Here is a 21717-nt window from a genome sequence, read left to right on the forward strand (position 1 = left end):
CATATATTGTATTGGTTTTTAAAATAAAAATTATGAAAATGGCCCCCGCTTGCTTTGATTTTTCAGTGTGCGGCCCTCAGTAAAAAAAAATAAATGTATAATGTATTTTCTAATACTTTAATGAGTAGATCACTTTTGGATCCCCAATTATTTTTGTGTGATTTGTTTTTAAGTGCCATTGCTTAAAAAATAATAATGAAACAAAATCCAAAATTAAGGCTACAATTATTATATAATCTCAAATATTCAACCTAAAAAAGTTATTTGGTGAAAATATTGCATATTTTGTGATTTTTCTTTTTTTTTTTCTAATGTTGATCCAGAGATTTAAAACTTGCATAATAACAAAAATAATAACACAGAATAATGACACATTTTTCATATTTTTTTTTTACCAAAACCCTTTGGGGTCCCCGGGATCATAACTGAGAGGAGGCCTGAATGTATATTTTTTAAACATATATTGTATTGGTTTTTAAAATAAAAATTATGAAAATGGCCCCCGCTTGCTTTGATTTTTCAGTGTGCGGCCCTCAGTGGAAAAAGTTTGGACACCCCTGGTTTACATGCACAACTTTCTCCGACTTTCTAAGACGTGTTTAATGCCACTTCTTTGTCTGTCTCATTTTGTCCACCAAACTTATAACGTTGTGCATCAATGCACAAAGATGAGTTTTGTTGATGTTATTGACTTGTGTGGAATGCTAATCAGACATATTTGGTCACTGCATGACTGCAAGCTAATTGACGCTAACATGCTATTTAGGCTAGCTATATGTACACATGGCATCATTATGCCTCATTTGTAGCTATATTTGAGCTCATTTAGTTTCCTTTAAGTCATCTTAATTCAATTTATATCTCATGACACACTAACTGTATGTAATAGGGCTTTTAATTTTTTGCAGCTCCAGACGGATTTGTTTTTGTATTTTTGGTACACTATGGCTCTTTCAACATTTTGTGTTGCCGACCCCTGATGTAGATGATCAATATCTGCTGTACACATTTACTTTAGAAAAGAGAAGTGTTGGATACTTCTCTTGTTGCCTTATTCGTATTTGACTTTATTAAACGGTTTGGGAAACAAAACCAGTTTTATTTTAAGTAACATAGAAATTAATCAGATTTGTTTGTCTATTTTATGGAGGAATGTATTTAATAATAGAACTGGCACCCAATGTTATTTACCATGGATTGATTAACGTGGACCCCGACTTAAACACGTTGAAAAACTTATTTGGGTGTTACCATTTAGTGGTCAATTGTACGGATTATGTACTGTACTGTGCAATCTACTAATAAAAGTTTCAATCAATCAATTAATGAAAAACAAGTATTGATATTAAATTGAGAATAGATTCATAACCGAATCACAGCCCTGGTATTTTTTTTTTAGCATGCATCTGCATGTACGAGCCAGTCTGCCCCACAACAGGATATACAGAAAAAGGAAAAAATTGACTACACATTTGGCCCAAAAAAATGGTGCACTCGCACAAAGTGTGCCCTTGTGTGCATTATTTATTCCGTATTTTGTAACTGAGCTACTATGTGGAATAATTTCCCTTGTGGATCAATAACGTTTGTCTAAGTCTAAGTCTAAGCCCAAGCCATTCGGGTAAACCTCTACCACAAAATGAAAAACGTCCCACGTTGGCAGCGTGTTTTGAAGAAGGCAAGACTATTTTATAAATATCGCCTTGAGGTTTGATTTCACATTTTCAGGACTTACGGGGATCCCGAACACTGAGAAAAAGGTGCACAGGCGAGAAAAGTTTGGCATAAAATGACCCCTTTAAGTTATTTTAATATCCCTTTATTTTTCTTCAACCTTTTATTTTTTTTCCCATCCTTTGTAATGTTCTGCTGCATGCAATGTTTTCGTTTTATTTGGAGAATTATGGCGCAGGCCATTAGAAAAAACGTTATGCAAACGATTACCTTGGCCGCACTTTGATCTTCAAAAGTAGCTGACATGACAAAGATCAAGAAAACGACGAATGTTTCATTTTTTCGTCATTATCTCTTTTTCCCGCTATTTTGGCTGCTTCGGGTGTTGTTGATACCTGCATGAGAGTGGGACGATATGACGAGAAATGGGTGCTATTTCCGCCAGAAGGACATCTTCCACACCTGAGAATGACAGACAATTATGAATACTCCTCTAAAAAGTCTATATTTTGTCCACAAAGTGCTGACTTATCAGGAACTACATTTAAATCACCAGGCAGTGCCATCGTCACAGATAAGAGACCAAACACGATAATTATCCGATCCGTGGATATTAATATACGCCCCCTGCCAAGTCCAGGAGGGACCCGGCAGCTTCCTGGGCCTCCACGTCCAGCTGGAGTATCTCCACGGTCTCCAAGTCCAGCTCGGTGTCCTCTGGCAACACCAGGTACTCGTACTCTTGAGACTGGTAGTAATGCAACTCGATGTAGCCGCTGTCCCCCAGGGGGTCTTTCTCTAAGTCCGCCCCGCTCAGATCCTCTTGTTGGTATTCCACCGGATCTATGGCGACCAGCTCCTCGTGATCCGGGGTCAAAGGAAAATCCGGGTGCTCGGCGAAGGTCGGGTTGTCAGGGATCAGGATTTGCGTCAGCATGAGGGAGGGGGAAAGGGAATCTGGAAAGGGGGAAAACAGGAATATTTTAAAATAGACAATAAGTTGCAAAGTCCCGTAAAAATATCTGTTTCTCCAACTCAGCTGTGATACACTTTTACACCACCGGTGGCAGTAATGACCATATGAAGCAAACAGAAGAAGTCCGGAGCTAAACTCATAGAGAAGTTGCTTAAGCGCAAAAAATATGACTAAATTGGTGAAGCTGCTTTTTCATTTGCAATTTAATAAAAATATATACTGAATTATTATTATTTATTATAATTTTATGTAGAATTTATTTGTTTTAACCCAAAAATATGACTAAATTGACAAAGCAGTTTTTTCATTTTCACTTAAATTTTTATGGACAGTCTATTTATGAAACATATATACTGTATTATTAATATTAATTAATTCATGTAGAATTTATTTATTTTAGCAAAAACTATTACTAAATTCCATCTATTTTCTACCGCTCGTCCCTTAATTGATGAAGCTGTTTTTTCATTTGCACATACATTTAATGGACAATAAATTTAAGAAACATATATATTGTATTATTATTATTAATTAATTCATGTAGAATTTATTTATAGTATCAAAAACTTTTACTAAATTCCATCCATTTTCTACCGCTTGTCCCTTAATTGATGTAGCTGTTTTTTCATTAGCACTTAAGTTTTTATGGACAATACATTCAAGAAACATACTGCATTATTATTATTTACTATTATTGCATGTAAAAAATGACAAAATTGATTAAGCCGATTTTCATTTGCAATTAAATGTTTAAGGACAGTCTATTTAAGAAAAAATATATACTGTAGTATCATTTATTATTATTTAATGTAGAATTTAATTATTTTATCAAAAAATATGACTAAATTGATAAAGCTGTATTTTCATTTGCACTTAAATTTTTATGGACAGTCTATTTAAGAAACATATATACTTTACTATTGTTTGTGCAGCCCTTTGAGACACTTGTGATTTAGGGCTGTATAAATAAACACATATTGATTAATATTATTATTTACTATTTATACCATGTAGAATTTATATATTTTAGCAAAAAATAGTACTAAATCGATGAAGCTGTTTTTTAATTTGCACTTAAATATTTATGGATAGTCTATTTAAGAGACATCTGTACTATTATTATTTATTATTTATTTCATGTAAAATTTATATATTTTAGCAAACAAATATTACTAAATTGATGAAGCTGTTTTTTTATTTGCAATTATTTTTTTCATGGACAGTCTAGTTAAGAAACATATACTTTATTATTATTTATTATTAAGTAATGTAGAATGTATTTATTTCAGCAAAAAAATGACTAAATTAATGAAGCTGTATTTTCATTTGCACTTCAATTTTTATAGACAGTCTATTTAAAAAACATGTATACTGTATTATTATTATTTCATGTAGAATTTATATATTTTAGCAAAAAACATATGACTAAATCGATAAAGCTGTTTTTTCATTTGCACTTAAATTTTTATGGACAGTCTATTTAAGAAACATATATACTGTATTATTATCATTTATTATTATTTCATGCAGAATTTATTTATTTTAGCACTAAGTAAATACATTTTCCATCAGTTTTTATGTGTCTTTTCTAAATTTATTTTTGTAATTTGTTTGATAAAAAAATATTTGCGATTAATACAAGGATTCATATATCCACTGTAAGTAGTTTACTGTATTATTATTATTTATTATTTATGCAGGATTTTATTTATTTTAGCACTAAGTAAACACATTTTTCCATCAGTTTTCATGTGTCTTTTCTCAATTTATTTTTGTAATTTGTTTGATAAAAAAATATTTGCGATTAATACAAGGTGTCATATCACCACTGTAAGTACTTTACTGTATTATTATTATCTATTATTTATGCAGGATTTTATTTATTTTAGCACTAAGTAAATACATTTTTCCATCAGTTTTTATGTGTCTTTTCTAAATTTATTTTTGTAATTTGTTTGATAAAAAAATATTTGCGATTAATACAAGGATTCATGTCACCACTGTAAGTACTTTACTGTATTATTATTATCTATTATTTATGCAGGATTTTATTTATTTTAGCACTAAGTAAATACATTTTTCCATCAGTTTTTATATGTCTTTTCTAAATTTATTTTTGTAATTTGTTTGATAATAAAATATGTTCGATTAATACAAGGTTTTATATCACCACTGTAAGTAGTTTACTGTATTATTATTATTTATTATTATTTCATGTAGAATTTATTTTTCCCCCCCAAAAAAATATGACTAAATTGATAAGGCTGTTTTTTCATTAGCACTTACATTTTTATGGACAGTTTATTTAAGAAATATATACTGTATTATTATCATTTGTTATCAATTAACGTAAAATGTGTTTATTTCAGCAAAAAATATGACTAAATTGATGAAGCCGTATTTTTATTTGCACTTCAATTTTTATGGACAGTCTAGTTAAGAAACATGTATACTGTATTATTATTAATGAATTAATTCATGTAGAATTTTTTTATTTGAGCAAAAACTATCACTAAATTCCATCCATTTACTACCGCTTGTCCCTTACTTGATGTAGCAGTTTTTTCATTAGCACTTAGGTTTTCATGGACAATACATTCAAGAAACATACACTGTATTATTATTATTTACTATTATTGCATGTAAAACAATACTGTATTATTATTATTTATCATTACTTCATGCAGGATTTATTTATTTTAGCACTAAGTAAATACATTTTTCCATCAGTTTTTATGTGTCTTTTCTAAATTTATTTTTGTAATTTGTTTGATAAAAAAATATTTGCGATTAATAGAAGGATTCATATCACCACTGTAAGTAGTTTACTGTATTATTATTATTTATTATTTATGCAGGAGTTTATTTATTTTAGCACTAAGTAAATACATATTTCCATCAGTTTTTATGTGTCTTTTCTCAATTTATTTTTGTAATTTGTTTGATAAAAAAATATTTGCGATTAATACAAGGTTTCATATCACCACTGTAAGTACTTTACTGTATTATTATTATTTATTATTTATGCAGGATTTTATTTATTTTAGCACTAAGTAAATACATTTTTCCATCAGTTTTTATATGTCTTTTCTAAATTTATTTTTGTAATTTGTTTGATAATAAAATATTTGCGATTAATACAAGGTTTCATATCACCGCTGTAAGTAGTTTACTGTATTATTATTATTTATTATTATTTCATGTAGAATTTATTTTTTTCCCCCCAAAAAATATGACTAAATTGATAAAGCTGTTTTTTCATTAGCACTTACATTTTTATGGACAGTTTATTTAAGAAACATGTATACTGTATTATTTTTAATTAATTAATTCATGTAGAATGTTTTTATTTTAGCAAAAACTATTACTAAATTCTATCCATTTTCTACCGCTTGTCCCTTACTTGATGTAGCAGTTTTTTCATTAGCACTTAAGTTTTCATGGACAATACATTCAAGAAACATACACTGTATTATTATTATTTACTATTATTGCATGTAAAAAAATACTGTATTATTATTTATCATTATTTCATGCAGGATTTATTTATTTTAGCACTAGGTAAATACATTTTTCCATCAGTTTTTATCCGTCCTTTCTAAATGTGTTTTTGTAATTTGTTTGATAAAAAAAATATTTGCGATTGATACAAGGTTTCATATCACCGCTGTAAGTAGTTTACTGTATTATTATTATTTATTATTTATGCAGGATTTTATTTATTTTGGCACTAAGTAAATACATTTTTCCATCAGTTTTTATGTGTCTTTTCTCAATTTATTTTTGTAATTTGTTTGCTAAAAAAATATTTGCGATTAATACAAGGTTTCATATCACCACTGTAAGTACTTTACTGTATTATTATTTATGTAGGATTTTATTTATTTTAGCACTAAGTAAATACATTTGTCCATCAGTTTTTATGTGTCTTTTCTCAATTTATTTTTGTAATTTGTTTGATAAAAAAATATTTGCGATTAATACAAGGTTTCATATCACCACTGTAAGTACTTTACTGTATTATTATTATTTATTATTTATGTAGGATTTTATTTATTTTAGCACTAAGTAAATACATTTTTCCATCAGTTTTTATGTGTCTTTTCTCAATTTATTTTTGTAATTTGTTTGATTAAAAAATATTTGCGATTAATACAAGGTTTCATATCACCACTGTAAGTAGTTTACTGTATTATTATTTATTATCATTTCATATAGAATTTATTTTCCCCCCCCCAAAAATATGATTAAAGTAGTTTAGCTATAACTATTGAATATGATTCAAATCTACAGTAAGATCTAGTGTTAATATTAGAGTCGGCCCCGGGCCTCTGTGTAGTGGAAAAGTTGGGGCCCGAGGTCAAAAAAGGTCAAGAACCCCTGCTGATCACTAGACATCCTAAAAAGATACAATTAAGGTTTTTGTAGCTTGTCAAAAATGAAAGTCAATCCAAACTATGGGATTGCATCACAGCGCCACCATGTGGTGTGTTTGCAGTCCTGGAAAAGGCCCTCAGGACGGGGGGGCCCCATTGACACGCAGACATTTACACATACGGAGGCTTGCATATAAAACACACGGACATTAAGGAGGCGACTGCTGCGTTACCGGGGAAACAGAAGGTCGTTGCCAGGGCAACAGAAGGCAAACACAGGAACAATGTTGCATGCTGAGAGAAAGCCGGTGAGGGGGTTGAGAAGGCGGCGGCAATAAAAGTGACACGGAGTGCTGTTACGGCCGCGATGGAACACCGAATCCATGGAGAAGGGTCGCCTGTGCGCTAATTAAAAAGTCTTAATGAGCTGCTCTACTGACCTGACATCTCCATGGAGTCACACACCGCAGACACGCCGTAGTCCTCCACGCCTTCCAGTCTGCACAGGCCGGAAAGAAAGACTTCAAAAAGTCGAGTTTGTGGTATGTGGGGTGAAAAAAGGGGTGAGAAGTATTTCTTACAGGGCCGGCTTGTTGATCAGACTGCTGTTGGTGCCGTGGTAAGTGTGGGTCTTCCGGAGAACCTCCAGGAGCGCCGCCCGATGCTCCGGACTCACACGCCACAGAGACCCCTTCCCCACGGACTGAAAACAAGCATAGAATAAAATAGAAAATACTTTATTGGGGGAAATACAGCACCACAGTTCGCGTTCACGCCCATTGGATCAGGTTTTGTTTTTGTCATGTTTGGTTTCATCCTGTTCCTGCACTTCCTCGTTTTCTTTGTTACCATGCAAACTCGTTGATTTTCACCTTGCCCTCATGTCACGCCCCTGTCCTCAGTTCTTGCACCTGTTTTCAATCGTCATAGCTATTATTTAAACCGGAAGTTGCCAGGAAGTCAGTCTGGCAACTTTACATATCCCTCAACCCGATTCATACCAAGCCATGCTGTTAGTTATGTCAGAGTTGTTTAGTTTTGTTTTCAGTAGTCAAGTTTGTTCTCCGCCATTGTGCGCGCCATTTGTTGTAGTTTGTTAATGTTAGTAATAAATAAATATGTACTCACTTTCACGTCTCGCTATCCCATAGTCCAAGTCCTGACATTCACTCACAATAGACAATAAACAGTTAGGTTTTTTTTTAAATTGAAAAACATAAATATTGTCTATTATACAGCATTATTCACATGTGAATAATATAGTCTGTTATATAACATTATTCGAAAGTAAATGACATAAATACAGTATTACACAGCATTATTCACATGTGAATATACACAAATACAGTCTATTATACAGCACTATTCACATGTGAAAAACATAAATACAGTATTATACAGCATTACTTACATGTGAATAATATAAACACAGTCTATTATACAGCATTATTCATATGTGAATAATATAAATACAGTCTATTATACAGCATTATTCAAAAGTGAATAATATAGCTACAGTATTATTCACATGTGAATAATAACAAATACAGTCAATTATACAGCATTATTCACATGTGAATAATATAAATAAAGTCTATATTATTCACATGTGAATAACATAAATACAGTATTATACAGCATTATTCACATGTGAATAATATAAACAGTCTATTTTACAGCATTATTTACATGTGAATAATATAAATACAGTCTCCCAAAAGGGAATAAGCGGTGGGAAATGGATGGATATACAGCATCATTCACATGTGAATAATATAAATACAGTCTATTTACAGCATTATTCTCATGTGAATAATATAAATACAGTCTATTATACAACATTATTCACATGTCAAATAATATAAATACAGTCTATTGTACAGCATTATTCAAACGTGAATAACAGTCTATTATACAGCATTATTCACATGTGAATAAGATAAATAAAGTCTATTATACAGCATTATTCACATGTGAATAATAAAAAATACAGTCTATTATACAGCATTATTCACATGTCAAATAATATAAATACAGTATTGTACAGCATTATTCAAATGTGAATAACAGTCTATTATACAGCATTATTCACATGTGAATAACATAAAAAAAGTCAATTATACAACATTATTCACATGTGAATAACATAATTAAAGTCTATTATACAGCATTATTTATATGTGAATAACATAAATACAGTCTATTATACAGCATTATTCACATGTGAATAATAACAAATACAGTTTATTATACAGCATTATTCACACGTGAATAATAACAAATAAAGTCTATTATACAGCATTATTCACATGTGAATAATTTAAATACAGTCTATTATACAGCATTATTCACATGTGAATAATAACAAATACAGTATATTATACAGCATTATTCACATGTGGATAACTTAAATACAGTCTATTATACAGCATTATTCACATGTGAATAATAACAAATACAGTATATTATACAGCATTATTCACATGTGAATAATATAAATACAGTCTACTATACAGCATAATGGCTGTCGGTATGAAGGACCGTAGTAATAATAATAATATATAATATATAATAAATAAACAACTGTTAATGTGGCCCTTTATTAAAGTAAGGAACCACATTTGGCAACGTCCCTTGATTGACATTCACGGCATCCGGGGGTCTTGTGAGATGACACTAGCTGCTGCCAGACCATTATTAAGAAAAAACGACCGACAGGAAGGCGAGAAACACTTTTTATTCCAACTTTTTATTCAATAAACTTTGATTTATTGATTGAAATCATAAGTCTTTTTTTCTTTAGGCTTTCGTGCGAACGGCATTTTCCTTTTGTTTTAGTTCCTGTCTTTTGTGAGGCGTTGGATTAATTTTATTAATAAATACGTTCCTACCTTCAAGTCCTGTCCGGAATAGTCTGTTTGCATCCTGGGAGAACAAATCTAGCAAAGTGCGACCCCCCCATCCCGTTATGACAGAGAAAAGGTTAGTATTTGTTTACATGTCCCTTGGCAAGTTTCACTGCAATAAGACACTTTTGGTAGCCATTGACGGAGATAAATATCTACATATATCCATATTCAAGAGTTATTTATTTTCCATAGTCATATTTGAAAACAGCTAGTGTGCTTCCATTTGTGCTCTTTATAGTTGGCTGCTAGGTATTGTGCATGTGTTAACCTTGAAGCTGGGCAGGGGGTGGGGGGGCGAGTGGCGTATGTAAAAAGACAAGACTTCTGGAGGGTTTTCAGATCAACTGGGCGACGAGAATTGAATGTGTTATTTTTTTAGGTTGGTCTCTCCAAAGCTTTGGAATAAATTGCAAAATACCTATTCGTTTCTGGGTTATCATTTAAAATCAGCTTATGTGTCATCAAAAGAACTTGGGATTGACCAGCAACTTAAATTCCCTCGGAGAAACATCTGGTCCAAACGCAACACCATCCACAAGCTTCTGCTTGAACTTTTGACCACAAAATTTGTGTAGTTCAGCTAAATGTGTTGCTTTACTGACATGGACTTGTTTTTTCAGCATTGTCCACACCTTTAAGTCAGGACTTTGGGAAAACTTTCATTCTAGCCCGATTTAGCCATTCCTTAACCACTTTTGACGCGTGTTTGGGGTCATTGTCCTGTTGGAACATCCAACTACGCCCAAGACCCAACCTCCGGGCTGATGATTTTAGTTCGTCCTGAACAATTTGGAGGTCATTGTCCCATTTTCTCTCTGTAAAGCAACAGTTCCATTGGCAGCAAAACAGGCCCACAGCATAATACTACCACCACCATGCTTGACATTGACAGTAGGTGTGATGTTCCTGGAATTAAAAGCCTCCAAACATATTGCTGGGTATTGTGGCCAAACAGCTCCATTTTTGTTTCATCTGACCACAGAACTTTCCTCCATAAAGTCCTATCTTTGTCCATGTGATGTCATTCAGCATTTAGTATGTGGAGATACATTCCTCACCATGGTGGTCAGTGCGCTAGAACCTGTGGATGAAGTGCACTGAGAGGTTCTCACCTGACTTTTGTCCCTCTCCATGCGACAGAAGCTCTTGTTCAAGGACAGGTTGTGGCGTACCGAGTTCCTCCATCCCGCGCTGGCCGTCCTGTAGTAGGGGAACTGCTCCACGATCCACCCGTAGATGTCTTTCACAGGGAGCCTCTTGTCCGGCGAGTCTTCAATGGCCATGAAGATCAGACTACTGAAGGAGTACGGCGGCTTGGTCGAGCCCGGGGGCTGGCCCTGCGACTCCAGCTGAGCCGGGGGCTGGGTCCCTTTGGAGAGGGGCTGCAGGGGGAGCAGGTTCCCCCTCTGATGCAGCCAGCTCAGGCAGGTCAGGTCATCCTGGTCCTGGTCCCGGTCCCAGCCGCTGGGAGGACTCGGCGTGGGAGGTCCCCCACCCGGGTGATGGGAGGCCGTGGAAAGGGGGGAGGAGGAGGAAGACTGCGGGGAGAGCGAGGTCGGGGATGGCGGGAAGGAGATGGGCGAGAGAGGGAGGGAGATTTGCGGGGAGAGAGAGAAGGTGGTGGGACACGGAGACATGTTGTCCATCTCGCTCTCAGGAAGTCCTTCACCTCGACCGCTGAAAGAAAGACAAACATTCTTAGGTAGATTTTTGAAAAGCTAAAATGTAAAAAATAAGTTGCAATAATTTCACCTCAAAATGTGGTGGGGCAAAAAAGTATTTAGTCAGCCAGCGATTGTGCAAGTTCTCCCACTTCAAATGATGACATAGGTCTGTAATTTTCATCATAGGTACACTTCAACTGTGAGAGACAGAATGTGAAAAAATAATCCTGGAATTCACATTGTAAGAATTTTAAATTTTAAATAATTTATTTAGAGTCCAGTCCAAAGCGGATCCAACACAGCAGTGAGAGTCCCGTTCACAGCGGAGCCAGCAGGAAACCATCCCAAGCGGAGGCGGATCAGCAGCGCAGAGATGTCCCCAGCCGATACACAGGCGAGCAGTACATGGCCACCGGATCGGACCGGACTCCCTCCACAAAGGAGAGTGGGACATAGAAGAAAAAGAAAAGAAACGGCAGATCAACTGGTCTAAAAGGGGAGTCTATTTAAAGGCTAGAGTATACAAATGAGTTTTAAGGTGAGACTTAAATGCTTCTACTGAGGTGGCATCTCGAACTTTTACCTGGAGGGCATTCCAGAGTACTGGAGCCCGAAATGAAAACGCTCTATAGCCCACATACTTTTTTTGGGCTTTGGGACTCTCGCTGCTGTGTTGGATCCGCTTTGGACTGGACTCTTGCGACTCTGTTGGATCCATTATGGATTGAACTTTCACAGTATCATGTTAGACCCGCTCGACATCCATTGCTTTCCTCCTCTCCAAGGTTCTCATAGTCATCATTGTCACCGACGTCCCACTGGGTGTGAATTTTTCCTTGCCCTTATGTGGGCCTACCGAGGATGTCGTAGTGGTTTGTGCAGCCCTTTGAGACACTAGTGATTTAGGGCTATATAAGTAAACATTGATTGATTGATTGATAAAATAAGTATTTGGTCAACCGTTCAAAGCTCTCACTGATGGAAGGAGGTTTTGGCTCAAAATCTCACGATACATGGCCCCATTCATTCTTTCCTTAACACGGATCAATTGTCCTGTCCCCTTAGCAGAAAAACAGCCCCAAAGCATGATGTTTCCACCCCCATGCTTCACAGTAGGTATGGTGTTCTTGAAATGCAACTCAGTATTCTTCTTCATCCAAACACGACGAGTTGAGTTCATACCAAAAAGTTCTATTTTGGTTTCATCTGACCACATGACATTCTCCCATGTGCTCTCTGGCAAACCTCAGACGGGCCTGGACATGCACTGGCTTAAGCAGGGGGACACGTCTGGCACTGCAGGATTTGATTCCCTGCCGGCGTAGTGTGTTACTGATGGTAACCTTTGTTACTTTGGTCCCAGCTCTCTGCAGGTCATTCACCAGGTCCCCCCGTGTGGTTCTGGGATTTTTGCTCACCGTTCTCATGATCATTTTGACCCCACAGGATAAATGGGTTGTACTTGTATAGCGCTTTTCTACCTTCAAGGTACTCAAAGCGCTTTGACAGTACTTCCACATTTACCCATTCACACACACATTAACACACTGATGGAGGGAGCTGCCATGCAAGGCGCTAACCAGCACCCATCAGGAGCAAGGGTGAAGTGTCTTGCTCAGGACACAACGGACATGACGAGATTGGTACTAGGTGGGGATTGAACCAGGGACCCTCGGGTTGCGCACAGCCACTCTCCCCACTGCGCCATGCCGTCCTTGGATGAGATATTGTGTGATGCCCCAGACCGAGGCAGATAATCAGTGGTCTTGTATGTCTTCCATTTTCTGATAATTGCTCCCACAGTTGATTTTTTTCACACCAAGCTGCTTGCCTATTGTAGATTCACTCTTCCCAGTCTGGTGCAGGTCTACAATTCTTTTCCTGGTGTCCTTCGACAGCTCTGCGGCAATTCAAGGAAATACGGTATACTGTATATACTTTATAAACATTAAAAAGTGGAATAAAAGAGTAAATAGGTGAAATGCAACGAGAAAAAGTTGCATTGTTGACTCTAATAACACCATTTTTAAAATTATTTCTCAAAAAATAATAATGAATCAAAATCAATGTTGGTAGAAATTATTGATTGATTTAAGGACAAAAAGAACATAAATACAACAAATAAGAACATGAAAAATATGAAAATTATTTAAAAAAAATCCATACTAATTATTTTTTAATACCAATTATACTAATTATCCTATTGATTGTTATTATAAATGTACTAAACCAATTACAATATATATTATCTGAAGCTGATATAGAGATTTAAGTGTTGAATGAAAAATAAAAAAAATTAAAAAATTCACGACTTTTTTATGAGTCGGGCACTTATGGGTCCCCGAGGATTTTAGTGGATTTTAATAACTATCTTTGCTAAAATAAATAAATAAATAAATTCAAATAAATTTTGCTATGAATTATTTCCCTATTTAGGGATCCAATAACTTCACATGAAATATTTCACTTTGAAAATCCTTTGGGGAAAAATATTGTGTATTTCGTATTTTGCCTCAAAAAATAGGGTTTCGACAAAAAGCTCGTAAAAAGTAGTGAAGTGAAGTATGTTTATATAGCGCTTTTCTCTATTGACTCAAAGCGCTTTACATCGTGAAACCCAATATCTAAGTCACATTTAAAGCAGTGTGTGTGGCACTGGGAGCAGGTGGGTAAAGTGTCTTGCCCAAGGACACAACGGCAGTGACTAGGATGGCAGAAGCGGGAATCGAACCTGCAACCCTCAAGTTGCTGGCACGGCCACTCTACCAACCGAGCTATACCGTAAAGTAAAACAAATAATGAAGTAGAATTAGCAATTCCAGGGTTTTATGAAAAAAATGATAATATATGATTTATTTTGAACCTTGTTTAAGACTGACACCCTTCTGGGACCTTAAGACCTAACTTGAGGGAGCCCCAAGAATTAAATTTATTATTTATTATTGGTTTTGAAAATGAAAAGATATCAACTTGGCCCCCGCCTGCTTTGATTTCTCAATGTGTGTCCCTCGGTGGAAAAAGTTTGGACACCCCTGCTGTAAATGGAAACACAGTACTGATGTTTTTATGAAGAAAAAAAAAAGGCAGCTCAGTTGCCAGAATTTTACTATAAAATTTACTTTTTTTTACTGTAAAAAAAATGCAATTTCACTGTAAAATTTACATTTTTTTTGTACTGTAAAAAAACGCAATTTTACAGTCAAAATTGGGCACCTGTGCTGCCAGTTTGTTGTTGTTTTTTACTGTAAATCAACAAGTGTAGATTTTTGGGTGTGTTACTGTAAGTGCCAAAACTGATTGATACTTGTAGTATTAGATTGCACAGTACAGTACATATTCCGTACAATTGACCACTAAATGGTAACACCACAATACGTTTTTCAACTTGTTTAAGTCGGGGTCCACGTTCATCAATTCATGGTAAACGGCACCACAATTTATTACAGTAAAAAAAAGTACAGTTTTTTTTAATCATATATAGAAATATTTTGTAAAAAGCACAGTAAATTTCACAATTTCAGCATGAAATCTATTGCACACTTTGATGGATAACTTGCTTTAAAATATGTGACGCTTATCTGGCATTGTGGCTTTATATGCGGTTGCATTCTCTCGTTGATGCAGGCGGAATGGACACAGCGGGAAGGTAAGAAATGAGGATTTATTTATAGTACAAAACAGACTAGGAACAGAAAACACTTGCACAAGGGCACTAGAGACAAAACCAACTGAACTAGCGTGGGAGCTAGAAATAACTGAAAGCGCTAGCATGTAAGCTAGGAAAACAAACACAGGAATAGCTTGGAAGTTAACGAATACAAAGTCTTCACCACAAGCGGGGATGGCGACGTCACCTGTTGCGTTGGACAGCAAATTAGACTGCCAGGTCGAATGACAAAAAAAGGGCAGGCTTGAGTAGGGGGGGATAATCAACAAGCAGGTGCGCGTGAGAAACAAGAGGCAGGTGACACAAATACGTAACTATGACAACAGAACAAAACAGGAAGTGCCACCAGGAACTAAGGAAGACAAAATACTAATACTAATATACATATAATATGCATATCCTTACATATAATATACAAAGAATATACATATGATATACATATAATATACATATACTATACATATGATATACAAATAATATACACATAATATGCATATCCTTACATATAATATACAAAGAATATACATATGATATACATATAATGTACATATACTATACATATGATATACAAATAATATACACATAATATGCATATCCTTACATATGATATGCCTATAATATACATATAATATCCATGTAAAATACATATAATAAACATATAACATACATATGATATACATATAACACATTTTTACATACATATGATATACATATAATATAGTTTTTGTATACATATGATATACATATTATATACATATAATAAACATATAATATACATATAATATGCATATCCTTACATGTTATATACACATGATATACCTATAATATACATATGATTTACATATAATATACATATAACATCAATATTGTCAGGCTTGCCACTGACAGTTTGTTTGTGTTTTATTTTTTTCCTCTGCATTTGTCTTGGTTTCCTCTGTGTTTAGTATTTCCTGTTTTTAGTTCCTGTCAGCCCTCTTATTTTGTCTGTTTCTTGTTTTTTTACCTGTGCGCTGTTTTCCCTCAGCTGCGGCTGATTGACCCCTGGCCACACCTGATGTCAATATGCCCGCTTCTATTTGAGCCTGTTTTTGTCCTCCAGTCAGTTGCTGGATTATTGTTATTTTGACTTGTCATGTCGATGTCGCTCTCGTGTATGGTATTGTCGCTCCTGTCGTGTCGTATCTTTGCAGCGTAGCGGTAAGCTATATTTTGTTAGATGTTTGTAGCTTTCTGTTTTTTGTTCCCTGCTTCCAGTTTATTTTCTAAGTACAAGTACCACTTCTATTTTCCTGCTAAAGTTCCTTTTTGTTTTGTAGCTCCCATGCTAGCTCTCTTAGTTTGTTATCCGCCCATGTGCGCGCTTTTTGTTTGTTCTTGTGTAGTTTTAATTAAATCACGTTTTCCTATCCAATGCCTGCCTCCTTCTCTGCATCTTGGGGTTCGTCAACAACAAACTCTGACAAATATTATATACTTATAAGATACATATAATATTCATGTAATATACATATAATATACATTCAATCTATGAATGTACAACTTTTTATTTTCAATCTATGAATGTACAACTGTTTTTTTTGCTTTGTTGACCATTGACCGAAGAACAATAAAACTTGAAACTTGATATAAAATAAATATGATATACATATAAGATACATATGATATCCATGTAATATACGTATAATAAACATATAACATACATATAACACATTTTTACATACATATGCTATACATATAATATAGTTTTTACATACATATGCTATACATATAATATAGTTTTTACATACATATGATATAGTTATGATCCTCTGCTTGGATCATTCCATATTCGTGTTTTGTTCCATTTTTGTATTATAGTCTGCCAATGTTTGCCTTAGTTCTTTGTGTATTAGTCTGTTACCATGGTTGCTCATTAGTTTTCACCTGCCCCTTGTTTTCCACGCACACCTGTTCCTCTTGATGACTGCCTTATTTAAGCCTGCCCCTTTTGTTATTTTGTCCTCGGTTCCTAATTTGCTCTCATGCAACAAGTGACGACTGTTTTCCATGCTCTTACTCGCTAGCTTTCACGCTACGCTTTATTTATTCCTAGTTCTCATGCTAGTTGTTTTGTTTTCCCTTTTTGTGCCTTTGTGCCAAGTGTTCGTGTATGTGTTTGTTTCTCTAGCTTCCATGCTAGCGCCTTTTGTTTGCCTTTTCTGCCTAGCACCAGTGTTTTTGTTCTTAGCCTTTTATTAGTTAAATAAATCCTTTATTTCTTACCCTACGCTGTGTTCTTGCCCGAAGAACAAATCCGGCATCGCTATGCCCACCAAGCGTCACAGATATACATATAATATAGTTTTTGCATACATATGATGTACATATAATATAGTTTTTGCATACATATATTATACATATAAACAAAACATTTTTCCAAAGTGCTGCACAACAATATTAAAAACAACATTCAAATATTAACCTTAGCTCCACCAATGACCGAAGAAAAAACAAAAAATAAATAAACATAAAAATTTGATATGATCAAAACCGATTTCAAAAGGTAAAACCAATTAAAACAATAAATAAAAATTTAAATGTAAAAACACAGAGGATCACACAACTCACATAGTGAAGCCAGAGAATAAAAGTGGGTCTTAAGACGGGACTTAAAACACATTTACATGTAATATACATATGATACACATATAACATATATATAATATACGTATAACATAACATTTAATATTCATTTAATATAAATATATTATACATATACAGTAGTATACATATAATGTACATAAATAGATAGATAGATAGATAGATAGATAGATAGATAGATAGATAGATAGATAGATAGATAGATAGATAGATAGATAGATAGATAGATAGATAGATAGATAGATAGATAGATAGATAGATAGATAGATAGATAGATAGATAGATAGATAGATAGATAGATAGATAGATAGATAGATAGATAGATAGATAGATGGATGGATGGATAGAACATACATATAATATTCATATCCTTACATATAAGTTGTTGGCAGATTGAAATATGCGTCTACTAGGAATATATGGTACTTCAAGCTACTATGGCGGCATCTAGTGGTTGAGAGGTTGAATTACACCTCTTGTAGGATTTGCACTTGTTTTAAAGGAAATGATTGCAATCATTTAGTTTTCATGAAAAAATTTAACAGGTTTATAGTATATATATATATATATATATATATATATATATATATATATATATAATCCTAATCCTAACCCTCTAACCCTAACTAAAGTAAATGTTATAATAATAATAATGGATTAGATTTATATCGCGCTTTTCTATTGTTACATACTCAAAGCGCTCACAGAGAAGTGGGAACCCATCATTCATTCACACCTGGTGGTGGTAAGCTACATCTGTAGCCACAGCTGCCCTGGGGTAGACTGACGGAAGCGTGGCTGCCAGTGTGCGCCTATGGCCCCTCCGACCACCACCTATCATTCATCATCATTCATTCATCGGTGTGAGCGGCACCGGGGGAAAAGGGTGAAGTGTCCTGCCCAAGGACACAACGGCAGCGACTTCTGATGTCCATAAGTGGGAAGCGAACCTGCAACCCTCAGGTTTCTGGCACGGCCGCTCTACCCACTACGCATTACCTTCACAATAAAATACGGTAAATGTTACTGGGCCTAACTTTCACAATAAAATACTGTAAATATTACCATGCATAACTTTCATAGTAAAATACTGTAGTTCTTACTGTGCATTACTTTCACAATAAAATACTGTAAATGTTAACGTGCATAATTTTCACAATAAAATACTATAAATGTCACTGTGCATTACTTTCAAAATGAAATATTGTAAATGTTACTGTGCATAACTTTCATAATAAAATACTGTAACTGTCACTGTGCATTATTTTAACAACAAAATACTGTAAATGTCACTGTGAATTACTTTCACAATAAAAGACTATACATGTTAATGTGCATAACTTTCACAATAAAATACTGTAAATGTCACTGTGCATTATTTTAACAACAAAATACTGTAAATGTTGCTGTGCATTACTTTCACAATAAAATACTGTAAATGTTACTGTGCTTAACTTTCACAATAAAATACTGTAAATGTTACTGTGCATAACTTTCACAATAAAACACTATAAATGTCACTGTGCATTACTTTCACAATAAAATATTGTAAATGTTACTGTGCATAACTTTCACAATAAAATACTGTAACTGTCACTGTACATTATTTTAACAACAAAATACTGTAAATGTCACTGTGAATTACTTTCACAATAAAAGACTATACATGTTAATGTGCATAACTTTCACAATAAAATACTGTAAATGTCACTGTGCATTATTTTAACAACAAAATACTGTAAATGTTGCTGTGCATTATTTTCACAATAAAATACTGCAAATGTTACCGTGCATAACTTTCACAATAAAATACTGTAAATGTTACCGTGCATAACTTTCATAGTAAAATACTGTAATTGTTACTGTGCATTACTTTCACAATAAAATACTGTAAATGTTACCGTGCAAAACTTTCACCATAAAATACTGTAAATGTCACCGTGCAATTCTTTCACAATAAAATACTGTAAATGTCACTGTGCATAACTTTCACAATAAAATACTGTAAATGTCACTTTGCATTACTTTCACAATACTATAAATGTTACCATGCATAACTTTCATAGTAAAATACTGCAAATGTTACCATGCATAACTTTCACTATAAAATACTGTAAATGTCACTTTGCATTACTTTCACAATAAAATACTGTAAATGCTACCATGCGCATCTTTCACAATAAAATACTGTAAATGTTACCGTGCATAACTTTCACAATAAAATACTGTAAATGTCACTGTGCATTATTTTAACAACAAAATATTGTAAATGTCACTGTACATTACTTTCACAATAAATAACTGCAAATGCTAGTGTCTAACTTTCGCCATAAAATACTGTAAATGTTACCATGCATAATTTCCACAGTAAAATATTGTAAAAAAAATTATCATTTCAGTACAATACTGTAAATGTTACTATGCAATATTTTCACAGTAAAACACTGTAAATATTATTGTGAAAGTACAATGCAATTGTTAGCCACTCATTTGCATTTGGAGCATTGCTGTGAAATATAAGGTATCTTTTTTTTTTTTACAGTCATTTAAGTGACAACACATTTCCATTACAGTATTTTATTGTGAAATCCTAATAAATGTTCCAGAGGGCAGCTTTGACTGGTGTACTTTATTATGAAACCGTAATCATTTGGTGTCAGAATACTACAAACAAAAGTGAAGTTGGACACACAGATTAAAAATAAACTTTAAGGGTTATAAATTAACTCGTTAATTGGCTGAGCAGTTAAATGTTAGCCATTTCCTGCTGGGCCTTCACCACAACGTTCAAAGTCCACCATCATCATGATGATGATGATGATGATGCATCACATCACAAACGACGTGTTTGCTTTGACAAATGTGTGTCCTGCAAGCTTCTCCTTCTTGTCACAAAGCCTGCAGTTCAGGCAGCAAATGGCGGAACAATATAAAGTTTCAAGAAAGACGCCTTTTGTTCCCTTCAGGTGAGCCCAGCTGCCGCCTCCATTCACCTCCCTCTTTGTGGCGCACAAATGACAACAATTAAATGAAAAATAAATAAAAAAAACTTACCGAAAGCGCCCCGGAGGTTCCGCTGGAAAGAAAGCCGGCCAAAGTGCGTCTTTTTTGGGGGTGAAAGGTGCACTTGTGTGGGAGAAAACTTGCAGAGAGAGAGAGAGACTGGGTGCGGGTTGAGTTGTCGGAGGGTTGCCATGGAAACCAAAAGGACGCTTTGCTGCCTGCGGGTCCCCGAGCGCGCTCCCGGTGGAGTGTCGCAAAAAGACTGCTTTAAAAATGAAAATGAGACGAACACACAAAAAGTGCGACACATAGCTGGATTACCGACTGTATTAAAAAAATGTTGATGTATTGTACATTTATTTTTGATCAGGCGCTCTCCTGGGAACACGTGACCGCAGCAGACATGCGTGACGTCACACCATGCAATGCGCGGCTGAGAGGAAACACAAAATTCAGGACAAATTTGTGCTTTTTTCAGGACCCTATTGTTCTTCGTGCGTTTTATTATTCTTTCTTTTTTATTCCGCACCTGCGCGCTGTAATTTGACACCCTCAACATGCTTCAAAACTCACCAAATTTGAGACACACATCGGGTTGGCAAACCTTCCCAACATATTAAGCAACCAAACCCCAAAAATTAAAATTGCGTGCTAGCGTTCCCTAGGAAGAAAAAAAAAACCCAGATAGCTTGTAACTTCCGTTAGCAATGTCGTAAAGACATGAAACAAAAACCTCTATGGAAGTCTAACCTAGACATACATTTCCTAATTCTACATCCTCGGGCAAAAATCAACAGGAAGTTGGCAA

General features: G+C 34.5%; 1 protein-coding gene across 1 annotated transcript; it reads right to left on the bottom strand.

Annotated features, from left to right (window-relative positions):
- Window positions 1–1818: 1818 nt before the first annotated feature.
- Window positions 1819–21170, bottom strand: si:ch211-145o7.3 (forkhead box protein N2). Its single transcript, XM_061900247.1, has 5 exons — window positions 20961–21170; window positions 11048–11612; window positions 7608–7729; window positions 7467–7525; window positions 1819–2631 (listed from the first exon to the last, which is right to left on the bottom strand). The coding sequence occupies exons 2-5, from the start codon at window positions 11579–11581 to the stop codon at window positions 2288–2290; spliced, it is 1059 nt and encodes a 352-aa protein (XP_061756231.1). The 5' UTR covers window positions 11582–11612; window positions 20961–21170; the 3' UTR covers window positions 1819–2287.
- Between the last annotated feature and the right edge of the window lie 547 nt (window positions 21171–21717).

This window comes from Nerophis ophidion, linkage group LG05 (assembly GCF_033978795.1).
Source record: "Nerophis ophidion isolate RoL-2023_Sa linkage group LG05, RoL_Noph_v1.0, whole genome shotgun sequence".
Taxonomy (NCBI): Eukaryota; Metazoa; Chordata; class Actinopteri; order Syngnathiformes; family Syngnathidae; genus Nerophis; species Nerophis ophidion.